This window comes from Pongo pygmaeus, chromosome 2 (genome assembly GCF_028885625.2).
Source record: "Pongo pygmaeus isolate AG05252 chromosome 2, NHGRI_mPonPyg2-v2.0_pri, whole genome shotgun sequence".
Lineage (NCBI taxonomy): Eukaryota > Metazoa > Chordata > Mammalia > Primates > Hominidae > Pongo > Pongo pygmaeus.
In genome coordinates, this window is record NC_085930.1 from 188,881,318 (window position 1) to 188,907,990 (window position 26,673).

General features: G+C 41.2%; 1 protein-coding gene across 3 annotated transcripts in view; it reads left to right on the forward strand.

Moving 5' to 3' along the window:
* Positions 1–26,673, forward strand: part of USP13 (ubiquitin specific peptidase 13) — a 134,900-nt gene that overhangs the window by 42,749 nt on the left and 65,478 nt on the right. For 2 of the 3 annotated variants that reach the window (XM_054479442.2, XM_054479443.2), the window contains 5 exons: positions 5,410–5,531; positions 11,334–11,476; positions 13,161–13,345; positions 24,389–24,483; positions 25,913–26,100. In XM_054479442.2, the coding sequence (XP_054335417.1) occupies positions 5,410–5,531; positions 11,334–11,476; positions 13,161–13,345; positions 24,389–24,483; positions 25,913–26,100 (733 nt within the window). Of the gene's footprint in view, positions 1–5,409; positions 5,582–11,333; positions 11,477–13,160; positions 13,346–24,388; positions 24,484–25,912; positions 26,101–26,673 lie in introns of those variants that run through there. The other variant, XM_063662454.1, reaches the window with a different exon arrangement.

Here is a 26,673-nt window from a genome sequence, read left to right on the forward strand (position 1 = left end):
CTTTTAAAACATTTAGGATTAAAAATTTTTTTCAATATGTACCTCATGGGTAAAGCTTAAAATTGAGAAGTTATAAAGGGCTTTTCAGTGAAAATTAAGTTTTTTTTCCCCTCCCTTCCCTGTATCCTAGCCACTTGGTTACTGCCTCCAGAGACAAATTTTCTGTTTGTACATCTTTGTATATATTGTGTATCCTCTCAGCGATTGTCTATACATAAATAATGCTTTTAGATTTCTTTTTGCTGTAGTCCCTAGGGAGCCACTATCCCTTCGGCTCCCAAATTGTGTTCTGAGGCACCCTGGAGTGCTACAGTGAGCTCACCAGGGCACTGAGGGATATTTTAAGTCTCTGAGGGAACATAGTGATGCTCAAACATTGCATGAACTAAACACAGTGTAGTTTTACTATTAGGTTACCCTGTATTCCTTCCAATAACTTCATATCTTTGTAAAGCTGGAGTTTTTTTTAGTGGTTTCTGTGGTAAAAGTCAAGCACCATGTGAAAATCAATGTGAAATGGGAAATAAGGGTGGCAGCGGCTGATCCGATTCAGGGAAGTTGTGCATTGCCCAACAGCTGCACACATCCCATTAGTGAAGGACTGGGGCTATTTCAGAGTGAAATATTTTTTCTTTCAACTTGTACGTATTTTTTGCAAATGATTAATTAGTTGTTAGAACGTAAATACTTACCAAGTTTTTTTGATCTAACTACCAAATAAACAGAACCATTAGGCATTTTTTTTTTGAGATGGAGTCTTGCTCTTGTTGCCCAGGCTGGAGTGCAATGGCATGATCTTGGCTCACCGCAACCTCCGCCTCCCAGGTTCAAGCGATTCTCCTGCCTCAGCCTCCCGAGTAGCTGGGATTACAGGCGCCCGCCACCACACCTGGCTAATTTTTTTGTATTTTTAGTAGAGACGGGGTTTCGCCATGTTGGCAAAACCTGACCTCGAACTCCTGACCTTGTGATCTGCCCACCTCGGCCTCCTAAAGTGCTGGGATTACGGGCATGAGCCACTGCGCCCGGCCAGGCATTTCTTTTGACTTAGGGTTGCTGTGAAAAAAATTGCTGGGATGCTTAGGGGTGCTGTGAACTGGGAGAGTTCAGCTAAAAAGGGACACTATTAGGTTGTGTTGTAGAAAGATAACTTGGAAAAATATGAAAGTTGGTGAGTTTGAGGTATAAGCTGATATGAAAGAGATAGTACAGAAGCAAGGAGGTAAGGGAGTTCTGGATCCTTCAAGAAATACCCTATGGCTCATAATGTGATTCTGGCCTAATTCCATATATGTATTTTTTACAATAAAGCTACAAATATGCATAGATATGTAAATAACTGGTAATGCATTTAATTTAAAAAATACCATACATTTGATACATCATAAAAAACAGTGTTAAATATTTACATCTTTATGGAGTCTGTCCTAGTTTTCACAAATAGGTGTAAAGGAGTTCAGTTCTCTGTGTCTAAAGAGTGGAACTTCCAAGGAACCACCACTTCACCTCAGAAAACTTAAATTCCACTTTTTTTGGGCTTAGACCAGGTGTTTAAACTTGCTGAGGAATAGATTGAAAACAGAAAATTTGTGCAAAGTTTCGCTAATGGGCCTGTTCAGAAAGTTCATCTGCGCCTCTGATAACCAGAAGGTTCTAATAAACTACATTTTGCTATTTCTTTCTGAAGTGGGTAAAATAATATGTTCTTTTGAAGGTAAATAGTTGGTTAGATTTTGCAGCCCTTGGACAGATCGGTTACCTCCAACAATTAAAGTTAATATGGTCAGGGTGAGAGAACACTGACCTGGGAATCAGAGCCCTGGCTTTGGGTAGGGACCCATTCATTCCCTCACTGTCCTCCTTCATAGCTTAGGCATCTTGGGGAAATGGGTAGTCCTAGCCACTTCTCCCAGGGATCTGGGAGGATCATCGAAGCAGAGTTTGTATTTATTTATTTATTTTTAAACGTAGAGAAAGCTCTCTTGGGTATGCCACTTAATAACCACAATAGAAAGTAGCAGCTGGGGAGAAGTTGGGGGTCCTTAGGGTATGATTACTCTGTAGCTTCTTCAACTAAATATTTTTGGGGTGATGAGACATGATTTAGAGACATGTGGAAATTTTAGGTTGGACTTAGGGCTGTGGGGTCATATGTGTTCAAGAAGAACCTTAGATTTGTCCCCTAAAATCAGAATGTAGTTTACCTCTGATGGACTTTTCCCTAATTTGGATTAAGTTTTTTGGGAAAGATCATGCCCCTCTTCCATTCCATTGAATTAAAAGTAAAAGTAAACTTAAACTAAGTGTAAAGAAGCACAACAAAGTTCTGCTTTTCTTCATGACAGCAGTCTTGCTTCCTCTTAAACATGTGAGTCACCAATTAAAATACAACGCAACTCTTTTGATATTCTTGTTTTGCTGTTGTTTTTAGCATGTTGATGTTGTTGACTTCCTAAAGTCCCCATTCACAGACATTTACAGAGTGTGTGGTGTGTGCCGGGCACAGTACAGGGGCTAGGAACATGGGAGGTAAGACTCATTTCCTGCTCTCTGAGCTTACAGTCTAGAAGAATTTGAAGGCGATAACTTCTGAATACTCAGATTTCACAGAAGATCCCCACATGGTGCCATAGTCTTGCAGCCAAAGGGAAGGGAAGGCACTTTTGGTTGTGTTAGTTGTCAGGAATAGGGAGAAGGTGATGATGATGATGGTGATGGCGGCTATTGTTTGTGGAGTCCCCTAGTACCTACCAGATCCTATACTAGGGTGCCTTAAAACTTTACCTTGTTTAATCCACTTAACAGTCTTGTGGAGTAGATAATATCTATGGCTTACTCACAAGAAAAATGCACTTAGAAATAAATTTTCTAGGGTTACATAGCTACTAAATGCCAGAGTGGGTTTTTTTTTTTTTTTTTTTGTATTTTATTTATGCCAGGTAAGAGTTGAATTAGCTTTAAATGAGCATGTTTTCTGTGGAAAAGAGACAGATAATATCTTGTATGAGCTGAATCTGCACATAAAAACACACGATTTATGCTTTGGTTACTTAAAATTGTTATATATACAATATTATAATAAAGAAAAATTTAAGAATAAAATTCACTCACTCATTATTTCCATTTGTTTAGGTTTCTTTCTCTTTTTTGTCTATGAGCATAATATAGTCTTTACAGTGAAGATGAATTTTGTGTTTTTAGCATTAACATAGCATAAACATTTTTGTTCCTACATAGTCTAAATAACTGATTTAAATAATATTCTATTGGGTTGAATACTATTTTTTTTTTTTTTTTCTGAGGTGGAGTCTTGCTCTGTCGCTCAGGCTGGAGTGCAGTGGCGCAGTCTCAGCTCACTGCAACCTCCGCTTCCTGGGTTTAAGCAATTCTCTGCCTCATCCTCCTGAGTAGCTGGGATTATAGGCGTGCGCCACCACGCCTGGCTAATTTTTGTATTTTTAGTAGACACAGGGTTTCACCATCTTGGCCAGGCTGGTCCTGAACTCCTGACCTCGTGATCCACCTGCCTCGGCCTCCCAAAGTGCTGGGATTATAGGTGTGAGCCACCATGCCTGGCCAGGTTGAATACCATTTTTTTAAATTAAACATTTAGATTCCAACTTAAAAAAATTATAAATATTGAAGCATTCACATTTTTATAACATATAGAATCTTTCTTTGAATTATATCCTTTAAATTAATGCCTTTACTTACTAATTAAACTTCTTTAAAATTACATTTTGTCAAATGAACCTCACTTCTATTGCTACCTAGTAATATTGTTTGGTTTGGTTCTTTATTTTGGTATTTCTGACGTTTATAATTTAGAATCTTTTATTAAAACATTTAGACCAGGCGTGGTGATTCACACCTTTAATCCCAGCATTTTGAGATACTGAGGTGGGAGGATCACTTGAGGCAAGGTATTTGAGACCAGCCTGAGCCACATAGTGAGACCCTGTTTTTACAAAAGATAAAAAAAAAAATTAGCCAGGCCTGGCAGTCCTAGCTTCTCAGGAGGGTGAGGTGGGAGGGTAGCTGGAGCTTGGGAGTTTGATGTTGTAGTAAGCTATGATCACACCACTGCACTCAAGTCTGGGCAACAGAGTGAGACCCTGCCTCAAAAAACAAAAACAAAAAAAAAAACTTAGACTGCATTTTAGCTGTATCTTATTTATTTATTTATTACTACAAACTGCCCTACCTTTGGGAATTTAAGAGCAGAGCTGTACACAAACATATACTAGGTTTTTGATTGAAAACATACAAGGTAATAACAGAATCTAGATCCTTTGGTTCTCAGGTGGCTGCTTCATTAAGTAAAATAACTTTCTTCTGTCTCTAGAGCCCATGTTTCTGTGTGTGTGTTCATGTGCCTGTTCGTGTGTAGGTCTGTGTGCATGTGAGTGGAATGTAACTCCCTAGCTCTTTGTCACCATAGTTCCAAGCATAAATATACAAACATGATCTGGGATGCTGGCATCCCTGTGAAAGTGATGCTGAAATGTCCATATAAATGTTGTGATAAGACATTTCCCTGAGCCTTCGTTTAACCTTTACCAGAGATGAACCAAACAAAGAGGGGACGACTTGATAGATAACAGGCTAGAGGAGCTCATCTTCCTTACTGAGAATTCTCCACAGCCGAGGACAATATGACTACTCACATTATAAGGGCTTCCACCTCGGGTCTACTAGGCAATAACTCAACACTTTAAGAGAGAGAGAGGGAGAGAGCAAGAGGGAGATTTTGTTGTTAAATAATAGCTAACATGTATTGACTACCTATTATATGCCAAGCCTCTTGTTCTCATTTATCTCCTGTATAAACTATGTGAGATACTTGCTATTATCTTCATGCTATAAACGAGAAAACTAAGGCTTAGAGAGTTTATGACTTGCCCAAAGTAACATTAAGTTTTGGAGCTAGTCTTGAACCTAAGTTTGTCAACTCTAAAACCATACTTCCGTATTATGATGTTGCAAAAAAACCCCAAGAAACCAAACAACCATTCCAGCCTATTGTTGTGAAATCAGGAACCAGGTACCTGACACATCGTAATTACCAATCCTTTCCTTTTTAAGAGTTTCTAAGAAATTTTCTTTCTGAGAAATTCTTTCTGAGAATTGAGTATCTTGCACATTTGTCTATTTTAACTGTAAAGCTTTATGAAATGGCTCAGTCTTCATACATCAGTCACTGATATATAAGTATTCGTAACTTGATGGAAAGGCCTGCTATTGGTGGTTGAGGACAGACGGACGGCCCTGTCAGAGGAGAAAGTTGTAAATGTCACACCCTTGGTATTTCATCATCACCTTAGATTTCTGGCTTTTCCAGGGAGTGCTGCCATAGTGTGGGATATTATTTTCCTCACTTCTTGTTCTTTGTTTTTGTTTTCTCCTCAGATCTAGATACTGATGATGATTTAAATAGCGACGATTATGAATATGAAGATGAAGCCAAACTTGTTATATTCCCAGATCACTATGAAATAGCACTACCAAATATTGAGGAGTTACCAGCCCTGGTCAGTGAGTGTGCACGGCTGCTAGCTAGATGCGCATGACTCTGTGTCAGGTGTGTGTGCATGTGCGATGTGTGTGTGTGCAGGGGTGGGGTGGGGTGGGAAAAGCGGGTTGAATGAGAGAAGAGGATGAGGATGAGCGTGAACATGCACATACCCCTTCTTTTCTGTGACAGGGGTCTTGCTGGCTTACATTTCAGTAGTGCTGGGCCTTTTGCTGTCTCTTACTTCAAGTGCTGTTAGGGCTTTGTTGCTCATTAGCTGATCTCTTCCAGGTTGGGCTGGCTTCTTGCCTCCTAAATCACAGTCTGTTCCTTAGATTTTCAAACTCTGCACCCCAGATCTACAGGGACTGCTGGAGAGGGACTCTTTTCTGATCGGACGGATGACAGTCTTTTTATCATGTTTATTATGTTGGCCTTCCATGTAACATTTTGTTTGGAAAAAAATAGAAGTGCTCCATTGCTGAAACAATAGCGACGCAGTTACAAAAAGAACAAAGCATTTACCAACTACAGGTCTGCGGGAGCTCTGGGATTAAGTGAACCTTCTTTTCAGTTTTACTCCCTATGTGAACGAAGACTACTTTATAGGTTTTAGATATTTTTAGCTGTGAGCTTCCCCCTTCCTCTTCCGTTCTCTTTTCTTCCTTTTCCTTTCTTTCTAATCCAGTTTTGTGGATGGACCTTAATTTTCTTGAATGACTTGAAGGTGGATCTGCTGGTAGTGATATAGGGAAGCCAAGTTTTGTTTTCCTTCGATTCTCGCATGCTGGAAGTGGGCACAGAGTTCCTGTGGGGACCCTAACTGTTTTTCCTGCTCTTTGCTCATTTCTTGTATTGCCTGTACCACTTTGTCCTCTTTCCTTTTTTTTTGTTTTGGTCTCCCATTTCTTTTTCTTTGTTTTTTTTCTTTTTTGGGACGGAGTCTTGCTCTGTTGCCCAGGCTAGAGTGCAGTGGTGCGATCTCGGCTCACTGCAAGCTCCGCCTCCCAGATTCATGCCATTCTCCTGCCTCAGCCTCCCGAGTAGCTGGGACTACAGGCACCCGCCACCACGCCTGGAGAATTTTTGTATTTTTAGTGCAGATGGAGTTTCACCGTGTTAGCCAGGATGGTCTCGATCTCCTGACCTCGTGATCCACCTGTCTTGGCCTCCCAAAGTGCTGGGATTATAGGCGTGAGCCACCGCGCCCTGCCTGGTCTCCCATTTCTTTTCCTCTTTCCACTCTGTGCACACCTTGCCTTCCCAGAGCCTGGCCACAGATGGCAGTGGGGTCAGGGTGGATTGAGTTTAGAAATGCCTGTCCATTTTTTCCGTCCTCAAACCATGCCAGAACCAAAGCCAGCTCTTTAGGTCCCAGAGTCTTCTGGATGTTGCATGACTCTCTCTGTAGCCATCTGCTCACTTGTCCCTGCCAAGAGGGGACATTTGTGCTTGGGGTTTCCATGTCACTAGGGACTCGGTTTCCACCATTCATTCTCTTTTGCCCCAATCTACTTTAAATCTAAGATCACAGAAATGAGAATTTTGTGTATATTTATTTATTGTGCCTCTTCTTTTAGTACTAAGTGCGCAGTGTTCAGTAGGGCATACGGAATTAAATTACCTTTGATTTCTCCAATTCCATGTTGACTCATGTGGCTGTTACCAAGGATAAAATATATTAGTGGACAAAATGGCCTTACCTCATCCCGTTACCTGAAATTATATACTAATGCTTATATTTCTGTAATACTGAGAGTTCTTACTGCCTTGTTTAATATAACTCTTATTTCTGCTGTCAGAAGAGAAGAAACATTGTGAATAAATGTTATGATAAATTATTTTCCTTTCAGCCCCTCATGAATAAGTCTTTATGTTAAAAAAATTAATAAAAAAGCCTTTTCTTATTGTCGTACTTGGAGTATAATTTGAAATGTGAATAGTCTTATTTAAAATAAGAGAAGTGCCATAGAAATCTGAATCCAGCAAGATATATCATCATTTTTACTATAGAGTCTTTTAGTATTAAGAAATACTTTAAGAATGAAAAAAGAAGAGAGAATTATTTGGAAGATGAGGCTGGGGAGATAAAAGGAAAAGCCTGGACTTATCTGATGGTAACGGATAGGATTTATCTACATAGAAGATGCCAATTACTATATTTTCTTTTCATGCTTTTGCTATATTTTTGGTGTTTGACTATTCTCTTTTTAAACTGTTAAATAGCAAAAATTATTGAGCTCAAAACATCTAACCAGGTGATTCTTCCTTCATCTTCTGAGTGTCTTAGCACAGAAGAATTTCAGTTTCAGAGAGTGACTCTATAGGTTCTATCAGAAAGTTAAAGCACCTCTGGGTGACGCTGGGTTCACAGAGACATAGCACTGTGAGCTCGGCAGGGGTCTTAGAGCTTGAAATCCAATGCCTTCATTTTTGACATCAAGAATTGGAGCAGTGCTGTGCTTGTAAATGTTTAACAACAGGCTCCCTAGGAAGAAAAAGCCGTTTTGTAGTGTCTGCTGATTCCATGGTGTAAATACTCCCGCCATGACTGATTTCAGGTTATCAATGTGACGTCACTGAATGCGCTGTTGGAAAGAGATTGGTAGTAGCAGACCATTATGCAGAATTTCCAGCATTCCGCTGACATGCATGTAAATAAAACCTCAAGAGCACATAGATAATAATGAGATACAGTAAAACAATTAGGAAGTGAAGAATTTTTGATTATATGTCACCGTTTGAAAACATTTTATTTAGTCGTAAGTTTATATGATTTAATGTTTTATAATGGCTGTGTTTAGCAACCATCTTGCCGAATTTCTTAAAATTTGAAGCTGGACTCTTATGAGCCAGTTTGAGCCAGTTCCAGTGCAGAACTGAACTGGAGGCTTACGAAGGCTTGGGATGGAGCCAGGACTAGTACCAAGGTCTTTTTGCATCACTTCAGATAACATATCCAGGGAAAAATAGTTCACAGTGTGATTATGGGATGATGGATCCTGACCTTCAGCTGTCACCCATAAAAAGGGCCTTTAAGTGATTTGGGATGATATTCTGAAAACACTGGATCAGTGTTTTATAGGCCCAGAAGTCTAAGGATGTTTTGTTGGTTGTCACCCACAAAGATATTCAAGGACAAAGGAGAAGATTCTATTTGAGTCTTGTTCGGAATCATAGTGCACTGCAAACCAGAACGTTTAGAAAAGATCTAGTAGGCGTGGAGACAGTCCTAAGGAGGACACAGACATGATTTGGGTAGTTGATGAAACAAACAAGGAGGTTATAATAGGTCAGACTCAAAAGATTAGGAGGCTACACAACAGCCTCCTTACTGTGGTCTTTCCTCCACGCCTGCCCTCGTCCCTGCACAGCAGCCAGTGTGATCTGCTGTGAAAATTAGATCCTATCCTTCTCCAGCTTAAAACTCTCAACGCCACTGACCGATGACACTGGGCTACTCACAGTCAGGAAAAAGGAAGAAGTCCTGGCCAGAAGTGCTAAGGTGGCATGTCCCAAACCCATAAAGCCTGGAAGGGGCTTGTGGTGAACTCAGCTCTGTTTTCTATGGGCATTTCTGGAAGGTGATGGGGGATGAGTTTTCAAAATGGAAAGAAAAAGCTAATTATACAACAGCATTTGTAGTGGGAGATAAATGGGCTTTTGAAAGGCTTAACTATATTTATTAAGTCCTGATCTCTAATGGATTATAAGCTTGTTGAGGCCGGGGACCTCCTCCTTGTTCCTGACTGTGAGTAGCTCAATGTCATCAATCAGTAGTGGTCAGTATAACCTTGGAGAGTTTTAAGCTGGAGAAGGATAGGATATAATTTTCACAGCAGATCACTCTGGCAGATCACTCTGGCTGCTGTGCAGAGAAGAGGGGCAGGGCTAGAGGGCAGGCCACTGTAAGGAGGTTGTCGTGTAGCTATCAGGGAACCGTGATGGTGGCTAGGACCAGGAGGGGTGGGGTTGGAGTGGACATGAGGCCCATCGCAGGGCTGCTAGGAATTGCCTGTGGGCTAGGTGGGGGTGAAATGGCAGCTGAGGGAACTTCCTCCATTGTTTCTTGTTCCTTCCTTGGTTCTAGGGTCAGAAGCCAGGACCCAGACACACGGGAAACTGCTACTCAGGGGAAAATGATCAGCTCGTTGTGCAGGATATTAGTGATGTAGATTACAAATTTTGTTATTTATTATTTATTTACTTACAATTTAGTGGCGTTTATTATATTAGAGTTGGGCATCCATCACCACTATCTAATTTTAGAAGATTTCTCTTGCCCCACTAAAAAACCCATACCCCTTAGCCATCATCCTCCAGCCCTTCCTCCATGCTCAGCCTGTGGCACTCACTAATCTACTTTCTAGCTCTATAGATTTATCTACTCTGGACCTTTCATATAAATGGAATCATGTAATATGCTATTTGTGACTGACTTTTTCACTTAGAATATATTTTCAAAGTTTATCTATATTGTAGCATGTATCAATATTTCATTCCGTTTTATTGGCAAATAACATTCCATTGTATGTACATATGACATTTTGTTTTACATTCTATTTGTTATGTCCATAAGCATTTGGGTTGTTTCCATTATTTTTATTTTTTATTAAAAAAATTTTTTGAGACAGGGTTTCTCTCCTGTTGCCCAGGATGGAGTGCAGTGGTGTGTTCTTAGCTCACTACAGCCTCTGCCTCCCAGGCTCAAACGAGCCTCCTGCCTCAGTCTCCCGAGTAGCTGGGACTACAGGCGCATGCCACCACACCTGGCTAATTTTTGTATTTTTAGTAGAGATAGGGTTTCACCATGTTAGCCAGGCTGGTCTCGAACTCCTGACCTCAAGTGATCTGCTGGTCTCGGCCTCCCAAAGTGCTGGGATTACAGGTGTGAGCCACCGTGCCCGGCCCCATTTTTTTGATTATTCTAAATAATGCTATTGTGAACAGTTGTGTACAGGTTTTTGTGTGGACACATATTTTCATTTCTCTTGGGTATATACCTATGGTAGAATGGCTGGGTCATGCGATAACTCTGTTTAACCACTTGATGAACTACTGAACTGTTTTCCAAAGCGGCTGTACCAGTTTACTTTGCAACCACAATATAAGTTTTGAAAAGACAGCTAGAAATAGCTTATAGCATTAAGCCAGTAGCACATTGGGTAATAGGCATATGGCCAGAATCAATTGGGTAGGGAGAGGGCAGAAAGTCTGTTTTCCTCCTCCCCTGTGGTCAGTTGGTGCCGAGCAGGACATCACAGATTTGCTCATGATGTGGACTAATCTGGCACAGAGACACCCAGGCGTGTCCCTGTCCAGGGTCACATTTGCACCAGATTAAGAAATGGAGCCATGCTGCTTACATTCCATTCAAGTGCCCTTGACCACGTGCCATTGTGTGATGAGTTGAGGATATTGGATATCTGAGTGTCCATTTGTTATGAGGAAAACACACCACTTGGGTAAATCCTGGGCATTCCTGTATCTAATTTCACCCTTGCAAATTGTTCACCTCCTACTTTTCACCCTGCTTGCTAAGTGGTAGGAATTGTTAAATCTGACCTCTAAGCTTGGGCTTAGAAAATGAATTTAGTTTCTTGCTATCTGTGACATTGTCAATACTACAAACACTAGGCCAGGGACAAAACCTAGCTCGATCCAGAGAAAGTGCAGGAAAACAGGATCTCTCTCTTGTGACAATTACGCTGTTTGCATTTCTTCAGTTTTTAAATTCATATTCTAGTGAATTTGCTATTCACTAGCAAATTGTTATTTTCTCAAACTGTTTTTATATATTACATCTGGGTTTGTCTTATAGGTAACAATTGCTTGTGATGCAGTTCTCAGCTCAAAATCTCCATACAGAAAGCAGGACCCAGACACGTGGGAAAATGAATTGCCAGTATCTAAATATGCCAACAACCTCACCCAGCTGGACAATGGAGTCAGGATTCCTCCAAGGTGAGAGTCAAATAGCAGAATGGAACTTTACTCCCTAAAACTGACCAAAGGATTATTTGTTTTCTACCTCTTTTTTGAATTGGCAGTTATATTTTTTCTTACCAGATGCCTTTTATTAAAAGTAAATATAAAACTTCTCTAAAATTGTCTGTAGCTTTGTAGTAGATGCTGAATGTGCCCAGTCCATACCCCTAAGCCCTTCCTTGCCCTGAAGCTGCCAGTTGCAAGCACTTGCAACGCTTTGCTTGAGAGCTTTTTCTGCTTGCTGAAGCCAGTTATGCCGGTGCACGGGGCAGTCAGAAACACCAGAGTGAAGCTCCCTCCCTCCTCCTGGAGCAGCCCTAAACCATCGACTGTGGCATGGGTGGATTAATACCCCAGTTTTCTGCCCCCGCAGGTGGGATATCTGTCTCTTGCAATTCCCCACGTGGCCTGAGTCCCAGTCGCCCACAGTGTACATTTGCTTACTGACATATCCCATACCAGCTTCCTACCTTTCTTGTCTCTCTTCCCTACTTCCCTGGGATCACCTCCCAGACAAGCAATTTACCTTCACTTTTTTGTCTCAGAGTCTTGTTTTAGGGCAGTCCAACTTACAAGTCTTTGGTTGTCACATTTTGGCTGGAATACTCTTTGGGCTGTATTCATATCTCCTCTTATTAGGTGATGGTGTGTTTACAGAGGCAGGTGTTGGTGGATAGGCAGATGGATTAGGAATATGTCTGATTTGGTTGAATCCTGACAGTTGCATGGCATTCACCTTCTGTGTGGTCTTTGGAAACGAGAGTTACTTCTGGACCTCTGTTTCTCCGTTTGTAAAAATAGAGTTGGTAATACTGATGCTGAAAGGTGTTTATTAGAATTAAATGAGACTTCTGTAAGGTACTTGGCATATAGTTGACGTTTAGCATTTAGTCAAGTTGGTCTCCTTTCTAATTAATTTAGATTTGCAGTGTAGTCGGATTTGTATAAACTAGCTTTACTGTATGTGATTAATGCTTTAGAACTTTAGTCATTTATACACACAGGATCCTTAATAAACTTGTTGAAGCTCCATTGTCCTTCATGGAGGAGTTTTAAGGAAATGAGCTTCTCTCCTAGCCCTAAGTTTTGTGTCAGTTTTCAAAAGTAAAATTGCCACTTGGAGATGCTGGGAGGGGCTTGTCCACATCTGGGAGGCAGGCAGGGTGCTGAGTGATCCTGCTACCCTGGGAGAGGAACAGTAATTTTTTTTTTTTTTTTTTTGAGACAGAGTCTTGCTCTGTTACCCAGGCTGGAGTGCAGCGGCGCAATCTTGGCCCACTGCAACCTCCACCTCTTGGGTTCAAGCAGTCTCCCTGCCATAGCCTCCCGAGTAGCTGGGATTACAGGTGCCCACCACCACACCTGGCTAATTATTGTATTTTTAATAGAGACGGGGTTTCGCCATGTTGGCCAGGCTAGTCTCGAACTCCTGACCTCAGGTGATCTACCCGCCTCGGCCTCCCAAAGTGCTGGGGTTACAGGTGTGAATGACCGTGCCCGGCCAACAATGTCTTGAGGGGAGAAAATGGGGAAGCGTCAGTCTCTGTTACTTCACTGAGCCTTTGTTGTGACCTTTGTACTTGAAACCCTCTGTTTTCTTAGATGTTAATTTTTAAAATTATGCTTTCGCTGTTCTGACTACTCTCCAATGGCTTTCCAGTGGTTGGAAGTGTGCCAGATGCGACCTGCGAGAAAACCTCTGGTTGAATCTGACTGATGGCTCTGTCCTGTGTGGAAAGTGGTTCTTTGACAGCTCTGGGGGCAACGGGCATGCGCTGGAGCATTACAGAGACATGGGCTACCCGCTAGCCGTGAAACTGGGAACCATCACTCCTGATGGGGCAGGTGAGTGCGCCTTTACCGACTTTGGGAACATGCAGTGGCTTCCTCTTAGATTTAACCAATCCCTGAATCCAGGCGTTGGAAGGTGTAGGCTCTGGATACAGACAGCCCAGGTTTGAATCCTAATTCTGCCTCTTATTAGTTTTGAGGTCTTGGGCAAGTTTTCCAATCCCCCTAAGCTTTAGAATCCTCATCCTGAGGATAACGATGATGGTACCTCTTTCCTATGTTTGTTAGTGTGCATAAAGCATTTAGCTCAGTGCACGCTGTAAGGTTCTAATACAAGTTGCTGCTGTTGTTATTATCCTTCTGTGTGTCTCTTGCCTAAGGAGGACAGAGCAGGAAACAGGATTTGTGAAGTGAGTGTGCATAATCAAGTCTACTGTTAGAACAGCAGGAGGAAGCCGTGGAATCTATGACAGGGATTAAGTATCATTTTAGGAACAAATGGATTAATTATGGAGAATATGAGTTTTAAAGGATACTGTGTGTTAAAAGAGTCCCTGAAATCACCTGGCAGTGATGGTGTTCACATTCTCCGGGGGATTAGAATTGTTTCCTTCTTGCACTGTCGGCTTCAGAGTTGGTTCTGTTTCTTTTTGTCCTCACATGGTGTGCTTTGAGACATTAGCTTTTGGCCATGTTTGTACAGTTAATACCTTCTGCCACTTTGCGAGGGAAAAAGACAATAATATCAGGATCAGTAATGAGAAACTTAAATATTGAGCAGTGGCTATGAGAACCCATCATCTAATCATCACTGGAAACATTTGTTAAACACAGATCTGGACTGATACCCAGCTGGTCTTCTCCATTTTCCCAGGCTTTATTTAGTCTCTGTTTCTTCTTTGCTGTAAGGTAAGATGTTTTTAGGAGAAATATAAAAAATGTCTTCTCTCTTTTCTCTTTTTTCTCTGTTATTTTTCGATGATGGAATTAGCCTGCCTCAGAGTTAATTGCCCAAGGTCTTTTCATTAAATAAGGGGACACTTCTCACCAATCATTGTTTTTTCATTGAACCGGTGTAGTTTTTCATTTGATACATAATTGAGGACTGGCAGTTAGGTCTTGTCAGGATTCTTTGGTTTCACATTTTAGAGAATTTTCCTGCTTTCAAGTTTTGTGGAATTATTTTAACTCATTAAAGACAAGTAGCTGAGAAATCCTAGCTATTGGTACCAAAGATTTTCCCCCAAAGTGAATAAAGATACACACAGCCCAGGTCTTATCCTAAATCTTCTGGGATTGAAAGAGGAAATTCAAGACATGTGTTTGGATTCAGGGTTACAGCGCGGTGTTTACAGGTGATTGTTATTCAATGAGTGGGTGTTGAATGACTTTTCTCTAAGCCCTTCTCCTTGTCCTTTTAGGGGATTGTAGAAAGAAAGATTTGCAATGTAGGAATTCTGTTGGATAAAGTTGCAAGGGAAGAATAATTCAGATTTTCCAACTTTCTATGCTGTCTTGTATAGTTGCCTTTATAGGACCGCTTATTAGAAATTCAGTTCTCAGAACAGCCTGTTCAACACTATAGCTGTTCGTATATGCAGCTTAGTTCTTCTAACTTTTTAGTATGAATGCAAGTCTATGTCTTACTCATCTTTGGGTTCTATACAAAATCTTACATGTCTCAGGCACAAATACTTTTGTTAATTGAACCAACTGGTATATAAGCATTTAAATACAGTTCTGTGTCACTTAAGGATGGTGATATGTTCTGAGAATGCATCAATAGGTGATTTCTTTGTTGTGTGAACATCGCAGAGTATACTTGGACAAACTTAGATGGCATAGCCCTCCTTCACAACCAAGCTATATGATGTAACCTGTTGCTCCTCAGCTTCAAACCTATACAGCACAGTACTGTACTGACTGCTGTAGTAACACAATGGTAAGTATTTGTGTATCTGGACATATCTAAACATAGAAAAGATACAGCAACAATATGGTATAAAAGATAGAAAATGGTCACCCGTATAGGGCACTTACCATGAATGGAACATGCAGGGCTGGAGGTTGCTCTGGGTGAGCCAGTGAGTGAGTGGGGAGTGAGTGTGAAGGCCTCGGACTTTAGTGTTCACTATTGCAGACTATAAACACCATACACTTGGCTACACTAAATTTATGAAAACATTGTCCTTTTCAATAATAAATTAACCTCTTACTGTAATGTTTTTACTTTATGAACTTAATTTTTTTAGCTTTTGGACATTTTTGTAGTAACTCTTAGCTTAAAACACAAATACATTATACAGCTGTACAAATTTTTTTGTTTTGTTTTGTTTTTTGAGACAGAGTCTCACTCTGTCACCCAAGCTGGAGTGCGATGGCGTGATCTCAGCTCACTGCAACCTCCACCTCCCAGATTCAAGTGGTTCTCCTGCCTTAGCCTCCTGAGTAGCTGGGATTACAGGCGCCCCCACCACGCCCAGCTAATTTTTGTATTTTTAGTAGAGACGGGGTTTCACCATGTTGGTCAGATTGGCCTCGAACTCCTGACCTCAGGTGATCCACCCACCTTGGCCTCTCAAAGTGTTGGGATTACAGGCGTGAGCCACCATGCCCAGCCAAAATTTTTTTAAAAAATATCTTTATTTTATAAGCTTTTTTCCATTTTTATCTTGCTTTTTAAACATTTTTATTAAAAACTAAGACACAAACACACACATTAGCCTAGGCCTACACAGGGTCAGGATCATCGGTATCACTGTCTTCCACCTCCACAGCTTGTCCCACTGGAAAGTCTTCTGGGACAATAACATGCATGGATCTGTCATCTCCTATGATAACAATGCCTTCTTCTGGAACGCCTTCTGAAGGACCTGCCCAAGGCTGTTGTGCAGTTAACTTTTTTTCATATATAAGTAGAAGGAATACTGTAAAATAGCAATAAACACATAATATAGTGTAGTATAGTAAACACATAATATGGTAACATAGTCATTTATTATTATTATCAAGTATTGTGTACTGTACCTAAAACCATATGTGCTATACTTATATGTGACTGGCAGCGCAATAGGTTTGTTTACACCAGCATCACTGTAAGCATGGGAGTGATGTGAATAATGCTGTAATGCTACAACATGTTGGTTATGATATCACTAGGTGACAGGAATTTTTCATCTCCATTATAACCTTATGGGACCACTGCCATATATGCAGTCCATTGTTGACCAAAATGTTGTTATTCAGTGAGTGGTTGTAATTAGATTCTATTTAAATGTATGCTAATAATAAAGGCCAAGAATTAATTCTATTCTTTGTGTGTCTTTAGTTTTCTAGAAGCTTTCTTTTCTAATGGGAAACTTATTTTAAAATTGCTAGAGTAACTCTAGTTTCTTTTCTTTCAGTTTTAAGAAAGTTTTATATTTTCCTCTTGATTTTGCAACAAACAGATATTCAGTGTAACATATGTAGAAAACAGATAAAAGTTTAGATAAATCAATACAAAATACTAGTAATACCACCCTTTAGACTACTCACTGTTAATAATTTGGGTATTTCATTTCAGTCTTTTCTTTTTTTTAAAGGGTTAATCAGTTCATACACACACACACGTACACATGCACACCCACCTCACATTTTTACAAAAATTTGATCATACTGTATAAAGTTTTATTCCTTATTTTTCTCTATTTAACATTATGTTTTTCTATGTTATTAAATATTCTTCCGTATTTTATGATGGTTTCATAAATCATTTCACTATTCTGTAAGTGGTTACAATTTCTTTTCTATTCTGATGAACATCCTTGTATATATGCAAATCTTTGGGTATTTGTCTAGTTATTTGTTTAGAATAAATTTCTATGACAAAAAGAGTTAAATCTTTAAAATTTTCAGTTACCAAGATTCTCTTTTAAACAGTTGTAATAATTTACATTCCCATCAGCAGTGTATGACAGTGCCCATTTCAACAAATCCTTGACAACTTTTTTTATTAAGACTTAAAAAAAAACCTTTGCTAATCTGGTATCTTGTTTTAATTTGCATTTCTGATGAGGCTGAATATTTTTCTTAGTATTCTTGGCCATTTGTAGTCCTTTTTTGTGAATTTCTTAGGCCAATTTTTTCGTAGGTTTAGGTTTTTAAAAATTGTTTTTTAAGAACTCTTTGATTATTAAGAATATTAACCCATTATCTTCCATAGTTGTTGCTGTTTTTGTGAGGAAGAAATAACTTTTAAGGTTTTTCTTGTCATATAATTGACAGTATTTGAATACATCTATTTCAATCATAGAAAGTATAAAACAATTGGCAACAGCATTGCAGATCGTGTACACTGTGATAAGGGTTGTGAATTCATTTAGCTAAAATAATGTTAACTTTTTGAAAAAGATCAGGCTTTGATTCCTGCGAATATTGTGCAGAGCTGGTTTTAATAAAAGTAATTATTTTCTGTCTAATTGTAATTTCATATTAGTTTATGGGATGCATACATTCTATTTTGGTTTCCTTTAAATCTGTTTAATAGATTGCTAGCTGTAACTTATTGTTTATTTAAAAGCCACATAAATTAATAAAAACATGCATAAAGTTTCCTTAAATTTCTAATGATGAGCCTTGTGGACATTGAGGCCCAGGGGTAGGGTGCCCTCTGTCTGGGGGTAGCCATCTCTCTGTGAAGTTTCCACTGCTGAGGGTCTGCTCTTCCACACTCGCTGGGCTCACTCAGGCCAGTTCAACTCACAAGAGACGAAGTCTCAAAGTCAGGGCATTTGTTTTTTAGTTCATAATGAGAGCCTCAACTGCCAGTAACTAGGATGTTTATGTCCGCTTGACCAGTACATTCCTTCCCTGTGGGAAGCTGAATTATATTTAGAAGATTGCTTAGTGAACGTGGAATCCAAGAAGGTTGTGGACTCAAATATTTAATGGTAGTGTGATCTGATCATCCTGATTTCCTTTCCCCCAATAAGGACATATTTGTCCAATGAGACGCTGCTACTCATCCTTGAGGTCTCGACTTAGATTTCGTTTTTCAAAGAAGCCCTGGTCCCTCAGTCCAGGCCAGAGCGGTAGCATGCGTAGCAAGAAGGGGCCCCACATGAAATTCTACTCTGGGTCCCCATGGGTACAGCAACAAACAAACCAAGAAGCAGATCACTACACAAACAAACAAAAAGCTTTCCTCTGTGGGAGGACACATTGTTTCGGCGAGGCAGGGATGAGGTTCTTGGTAGAAAGGGAGTAGGGCAGGACGGAGACGGGATAGGGCGTGTTTTTCTTCCATCATGGAAACTAGTTTACCCAAGAAGATGCTTTAGTGTCTTGGGTGATTGTAGGAGAGTCTTCCAGAGATGCCCAAGGCAGCTGTGAAATTGCCTCTTCTATTGGCTGTACCAGCTCCGTAGCATCTCAAGCTGATCTTTCTTCTTTGGTCATCTTTACCCCCGACCTGGGCATAAGCTCCCTTGAGTTTCTCCCAGCCCCAGGGTTTGGAATCAGGGCAAGGACTACTTCATTTTAGTTTTGGCCTGGCCTCGGCCCCTCCTATGTGCCTCTGTGGTACTTCCTGCTGCTCTGCCGTGGTACTTTTCACAAGACCCTGTTAACAGTTTATTTAATGGTGGTCACCCAGGATGGCAGGGCCTAAGGCCACATTTCTTGGGCACTGTTATATCTCTAGCATCTAGTAGTGTCCCTCACACATAGTAGGTGCTCAGGAAATATTATGGAGCAAACAAATGGAGGAAGACACACCAACAAAATCTGCTTCTATTTGGGAGGCTGTGTTTTGAGGATTGCTTGGGCCCAGGAGTTTGAGACCAGCCTGGGCAGCATAGTGAGACCCTGTCTCAAAAATTTAAAGAAAGGCAGAGAATATTGGCTCCTCTGATTTACCTTTTTTCTATTTTATTGACATCTTTTTTACTCTTACCTGTTTTCCTTTCCTGACTACAGTCTAGGTTTTGTCTGTCCTGGCGGCTCTCTCTTTCTTTTTCTCTTTCTTTTTTTTTTTTGGAGGCAGGGTCTTACTCTGTTGCCCAGGCTGGAGAGCAGTGGTGCAATCATGGCTTACTGCAGCCTCAACTTCCTGGGCTCAAGTGAGCCTCCTAGCTCAGCCTCCCAAGGACTGGGAGCACAGGTGCTTGCCACCACACTCCATACTCGGCTAATTTTTTTTCATTTTTTTGTAGAAATGGAGTCTTACTATGTTGCCCAGGCTGGCCTTGAACTCCTGGGCTCAAGTGATCCTCCTGCCTTAGCCTCCCAAAGCGCTGGGATTATAGATGTGGGCCACTATGCCTGGCCCTGTTCTCTCTCTCTAATTTTTTTAATTGAGACAGAATCTCACTATGTTGCCCAGGCTGGTCTCGAACTCCTGGGCTCAAGCTATCCTCCTGCCTTGGCCTCTAAAAGTCCTAGGATTATAACCTATTCTCTGTGTAAAGAGATCCTACATGCTGGCCTAATTTATTTTGTGTTTATTTTTCTTTCTTTTTTTTTTTTTTTTTTGAGATGGAGTCTCACCCTATAGCCCAGGCTGGAGTGCAGTGGCGTGATCTCAGCTCACTGCAACCTCCGCCTCCTGGGTTCAAGCAATTCTCCTGCCTCAGCCTCCCAAGTAGCTGGGATTACAGGCGCGTGCCACCACGCCTGGCTAATTTTTGTATTTTTAGTAGAGACGGGGTTTCACCATGTTGGCCAGGCTGGTCTCGAACTTCTGGCCTTGTGATCCGCCTGCCTCTGCCTCCCAAAGTGCTGGGATTACATGCGTGAGCCACTGCACCCGGCCTTGTGTTTATTTTTCTAGTGTAGCTGCTGGAGTTGTCTTGTTTTTCTTCTTTTCCTGTCTGTTGCAGATGGCTTAGAGGCACACAAATGTGAACTCCTGGTGGAGAGATGCAGTTTGGGTGGACAGATCTGCACTGACTCTGAGGAGGATCTCTCTTCATTTTCTTCTCTCTGATTTATTACTTGGTGTTTGACCAGGAGCTTTGCTTTTTCTCTCCCCTTGTGAGAGAAGGGCACCACAGCTGGCTTTCCTAGTTTTTGTTCTGTTTTGTTTTGAGACGGAGTTTCACTTTTGTTGCCCAGGCTGGAGTGCAGTGGTACAATCTTGGTTCACAGCAACCTCCGCCTCCCAGGTTCAAGTGATTTTCCTGCCTCAGCCTCCCAAGTAGCTGGGATTGTAGGCATGTTCCACCACGCCAGGCTAATTCTGTGTTTTTAGTAAAGATGGGGTTTCTTCATGTTGGTCAGGCTGGTCTCGAACTCCCGACCTCAGGTGATCCGCCTGCCTTGGCCTCCCAAAGTGCTAGGATTACAGGTGTGAGCCACCGCGCCCGGCCTTCCGTAGTTTTAACACAAGGACTTGTTGAGGTACATCCTTACCTCTCTCTCCCTTCTACTTTCCTGTAGGGGAATCTGGAGGGAGAATTTGGACTTCTGCCATTTTCGGGGGCCTAGGATGAGGGCATAAAAGTCACATGACTAAACCGTGAGACCCTTCACACCAAACCAGCATTTCTTCTAAGACTATTTGAAATATTAAACTTTAAACTTATGAGGGCAGGGACTCTGCGTATCTTATTTAACATTATATCCTCAGGGTATATATGTGTTTGGTATTTAGTTAATATTTGCTGACTACGATGAATGAGTGAGTTAATCTTGGTGGTTGAACAAGGATGACCCACGCCAGGCATGCTAGTCCTAACAGCATAGTCCTAATAGCATACCATCCAATAGCATCATTTTAATCTCTGGGAATTACTTAGAATACATTTTTTCCATCAAAATATAATAAATTTAGAAAAAACAGAGGAGAAAAAAAGAAAGCTTCCAATTCAGAGATTACAAATTATTATTACCATTTTGATCTGGGTTCTTACAGATTCTCCATTTTGCTTCTGGTTCGTCTCTATCTCTGTCTCTGCTCTCTAAGCTTCTCCTTAATTAATCTTTGAGCTTACTGCACATACTATTTTCTAGTATGCTTGTCACAAATGGGATATTCTTGTTCTAAAATTTTTTTTTAAATCTTTTTCTTCTGCGATTGCTGCCTCATGTTCTTTGTGGTTTAGTTTGTCATTTAACTTGAAATGAAAGGATGACTGGTTTGCTTCTAAAATGAATGCAGTTACTCATGAAACACTGCTTGGGCTATTCCTGGGAGGATCCCTCTGTGAACTCCCTAACCGTGGTTCTTGGCTTCAAGTTTTAGGCCAAGCTGGGAAGCGTGATGGATAATACTTGTCAGAAGTTGCCTATTTACTACCATAGTTTCTGCACTAAGACCTGACTTTGCTAAGCTGAAGTTGGGAATAAAATGAGTTTCCCAGTGAAAAACATACAAGACAGCATTTTCAGCCACTGAGGCCACTGAAAACTTTTTTTCTCTGACTACATATTTATAAATTCTTCATGATTGCCAAGTTTGAAGATCACAGTTCATTTTCAGGTTTCTTGTATGATACTCACTAAACTGTTTTTGTCTTGGGGATGAGAAATAACTATAGCGTTTGATCAAATCATGTCGTATTTTTGGAGCAGTTAATGGCTGGAGGTATGAAATGTGATTTTTCTCAATGTGGCAAGCGCCTAATGGGTTACGAACTGTGGAGGGCTGTGTGGTTTTCACTTATTTCAAAATCCTAGGCCAATGCCAGTGGTTTAATTCTTGCAGTTTTATTATTTTCTAATACAGCCCTGATCATTAGATGCTTAAAGTCTTAAGTCTTCAAACTATCTCCCTAATTAATAACAACTAAAGTGCCTAGGGAGTGCCATTTTCACCTTCCAGCTAGTATTTGAGTGGAATTTTTTGATCTCTTGTCATAGATTAAAAATACTGTTGATGTATTTGTTTCAATTTATTAGTTCAAAGGTTTTTGCTTATTTTATTAATATTTAAACTTTTGAAAATGTTTCTTCTTAATTGGGCTGAGATTTTGTCTTTTGTTTTGCTTTTGAGAACGCTGAATTATATTTAAAAAATATAAATGAGGGTTGCTATCTGCAGTTATAATGGGCCTCTGGGGGAAGAGGAATAGAAAAGACGACTAAACAATGTTTAACTTATTAATAATAGACTGAATTTCTTTGGGGAGCAGCAAGTCTCCATATATCTGGGTATGGGACAGAAGGTCACATAGCTTCTATGCATTACCTTTTTTCCCCCTGGTGATGTTCCAAGGAGTAGGGAACTCCTTGGACAGTCTGTCTTATACTGTCCCTAAGAGTGATATCTTCATATTCATTGTCCTTGTTATAGATTTTGTTTTTCAAATATAAGAGCAAAGAAATTGTGGGTTTTGAGTCTTCATTCCTTTTAAGGGCCTAGGTTGGTTCTTCACCAAGTCTATTGGTATCCTGTTCTGATATGTACATTTTTTTCTTTTTTTCCTTCTTTAGAAACATTCTTTTTTTTTTTTTCTGTTTTTTGGAGACAGGGTCTTGCTCTGTCACCCAGGCTAGAGTACAGTGACATTATCATAGCTTACTGTAGCCTCAAACTCCTGGCCTCAAGTGATCCTCCTGCCTTGGTCTCCCGGAGTGCTGGGATTACAGACGTGAGCCATGCACTTCACTGGTGTCCTGATATACCTTCACAAATATTCTGTTGTAGAGGGAAGAAGATTGGGCCAGGAGTTAGACTACCTGGGTTCTGGGCCACCTGTGGCCTTTATGAGCTTCTTTTCCTTATCTGCAAGATGGGCTTGAAAATGTCTGTTCTGTCCTCCTCACCGCACTGTGTGTGAGGGTGGATAGGGCTGTGGATTGGATAGCTTTGGAAAACCAAACAGTCCTCCAACTTCACTGTGCACCTGAGGATCTCGTTAAAAATGCAGATTCTCATTCAGTCGGCCTGAGGCGGGGCTCAAGATTCTGCATTTCTTTTCTTTTCCTTTCTTTCTTTTTTTTTTTTTTTGAGACGGAGTCTCCCTCTGTCGCCCAGGCTGGAGTGCAGTGGCACGATCTTGGCTCACTGCAAGCTTCGCCTCCTGGGTTCACGCCATTCTCCTGCCTCAGCCTCCCGAGTAGCTGGGACTACAGGCGCCCACCACCACGCCCAGCTAATTTTTTGTGTTTTTAGTGTAGACGGGGTTTCACCATGTTAGCCAGGATCGTCTGTATCTCCTGATCTCGTGATACGCCTGCCTCGGCCTCCCAAAGAAGATTCTGCATTTCTAATGAGCTCCCAGGTGAAGCTGCTGCTTTGAGTCCATGCACTCCACTTTGAAGAGCCAGGCTCAGTCAAAAGCCTCATGCTGTCAGGTGGGGTATTATTATCCCGAGGAAAGAGGCAGCCCACCTCAGCACAGAGCTTACCAACACTAGCGTCTCTCAAATGGCCAGGATGTGGATCCCAGAGGCCCTGGGGCAGTGGGGCAGGGCAGGGCTGGCTGGAGTCTTGAGTATCCCTGGAATACCAAACATATGGTCATTTTCTGTGTGTACTATGAGGTGGACCCGTTAGAGAAGCGCCACGCAGTCTTCACAGATCTCTCGCTGGTTCTGTGAGATGTGGACATGAAAGAAGGGATGTGGGGGACAGGTGGGAGGTAGAGGCGCTGAGTGGTAGGTTTGAGAATACAGAGGGTTTCATGGGCCGAAATTCGTTGTCGCAGACGGAACAAACTGCCCTGAGGGCCTGTGTGTTCTCTCTGTTCCCCTGGAGGTCCCCCCTGCCATGGCGGATGGCCGTCACCCCCTCCTCCTGCACCCATCCCTCTTCCTGAGCTCAGAGTTATGCCACTGTGGTTTTAGTTAGAAAAATCAAGTGTTAGGCATTTATATTTGTATACTTATTAGATATTGTTCTTTTTTTTTTTTTTGCTTTTCTTATTTTAGAAAACTTAAAAAAAAACTTTCCAAAATGTCAAAAGAATGATATATGGGTATATTTACAAAAAATGCCTACATATTATTTATCGTTTATCATTTATCTTTCCCCTTGTTGAATGTTAGAAAGTTTTCGTTTTGTTCAGTGATATAGCCCAAGCCTGGTGTACAGTAGGAGTTCAAAAAAATATGTGTTGGATATTCAACGACTTGATTACTGATTGCAGTGCTTATTTTCTCTTCATCCGCTAGATGTTTATTCTTTTCAAGAAGAAGAACCTGTTTTGGATCCTCATTTGGCCAAGCACTTAGCGCATTTTGGAATTGATATGCTTCATATGCATGGGGTGAGGTCTCCTTTTGTTTCTGTTTCCACCTTGCATGGAGTAGGGGTGCGGAGGGGGCAAGGGAACTGCTTGATTTATTTAATATATAATTCCTCTAACGTGGATCTTCATTTTATAGGTTTTAGCTTTTAATTGTTGCATTTACTTCTTGCATTTAATGAGTAGATGTTTTCTTTTGGTTGCCAGCTTAGATTTTTTATGCTGTAATAAAAATGGCACCTCATCAAGTGCTCTTTTGGTTTAGTTGGAGTTTACTTGCAAAATTAGTCTCCTTTGATGGGCAGTTGTGTGAATCATTCTTTGTTCACGAAACGCAGATGGTGTAGGGAGATGACCTTTAAAATTATCTGTGACCAACATCACTTTAATTAATTTCAGGAAGGGAAGCAAAGCTCCTAGGGGGCAGAACGAATAAACCAACACATTACCATTGATAGAGAAGCTCTGCTTCATTTAATATTATGTTTTCAAATTGATGTCATGACTATATAATATTTTTCCCTTTAAGGAACTATTTAAATGTGCATTTCGTTTTAGCCCTTTCCTTCCAGGCCGCCTCCCTCTCTTCATGTTCCTTTTCTCTTTGTCTCCTCTTTGTCACTCATTTCTACTTTTTTGTTTAGTTTTCTCTGCTCTTCTTTACACCTCCCTCCTCTTTCAAGGAACTCTCAAGTCTCATGGTTTTAATCCATGTCCTCTCCAGCTGCCTGGTGTTTTTGTTTGCTGTGTTGCATTGAATATTCCCTTGAATTTAGTCTCCTTGCTTCTTTTTTGATTCCTATTTGTTCTTCATCCTCCTATCTCTTTCCCTTTCAGTCTTTCTCTCTTTAAAATCTTTTTTTTTTTTTTTTTTTGAGATGGAGTTTTGCTCTTATTGCCCAGGCTGGAGTGCAGTGGTACAATCTCAGCTCACTGAAACCTCCGCCTCCCAGGTTCAAGCAGTTCTCCTGCCTCAGCCTCCTGAGTAGCTGGGACTACAGGCATGCACCACCACACCTGGCTAATTTTTGTATTTTTAGTAGAGATGGGGTTTCACTGTGTTGGTCAGGTGGGTCTCGAACTCCTGACTTCAGGTGATCCGCCCACCTTGGCCTCCCAAAGTGCTGGGATTACAGGTGTGAACCGCTGCACCAGGCCTCTTTTTAAAATCTTTTTCATGTGTGTTTTAAAAATTGTGGTACAATATATATAATATAAAAGCTACCATTTTAACTATTTTTAAGCGTGCAGTTCTCTGGCATTATGTACATTCACTTTGTTGTGCCACCATCACCGTCTCTCAGTCTTTTTTATTTGCATTGTTTATTTCTCTATGTAATTGGGGAAAAAATGGCAGAGACATCCTGTGCTATTAGAAATAATTAATGGGACATGACCTTTGAATGGGAATCACATTTAAAGTTGTTTTTCTTCGATGACTTTGTCTCAGACAGAGAATGGGCTCCAGGACAATGACATCAAGCCGAGGGTCAGTGAGTGGGAAGTGATCCAGGAGTCGGGCACGAAGCTGAAGCCAATGTATGGTCCTGGCTACACGGGTCTGAAGAACCTGGGCAACAGCTGCTATCTCAGCTCTGTCATGCAGGCCATCTTCAGCATCCCAGAATTCCAGAGAGCGTAAGTGCCTTTCATGCAGACTGGGGCATGCAGCACCGCCCTGCCCCGTCTAGGTCCAGTCCACTCAGTGTGTGCTGCAAAGCCCATCTTTATTGCTTCAGGACATTTTGCCACCTTTTCTCTGGCCTGCCTTCTACAGAGACTGGGTGAGAACACTTGTCAAGTATTATGAGGATCAGGTGAGATAAGAAGAGCTTCATGGCCGGGCTCAGTGTCTAACGCCTGTAATCCTAGCACTTTGGGAGGCCGAGGTGGGCAGATCACGAGGTCAGGAGTTTGAGACCAGCCTGACCAACATGGTGAAACCCGTCTCTACTAAAAACACAAAAATTAGCTGGGGATAGTGGTGGGCAGCTGTAATTCCAGCTACTCAGGAGGCTGAGGCAGGATCGCTTGAACTCGGGAGGCAGAGGTTGCAGTGAGTCGAGATCGTGCCACTGCACTCCAGCCTGGGTGACAGAGCGAGACTCTGTCTTGAAAAAAAAAAAAAAAAAAAAAAAGAGGAGCTTCGTAAACTCAAAAACACCATACGGGGTTTGTTATTAATAATGGTTTCTGCTTTTTGACCATCAC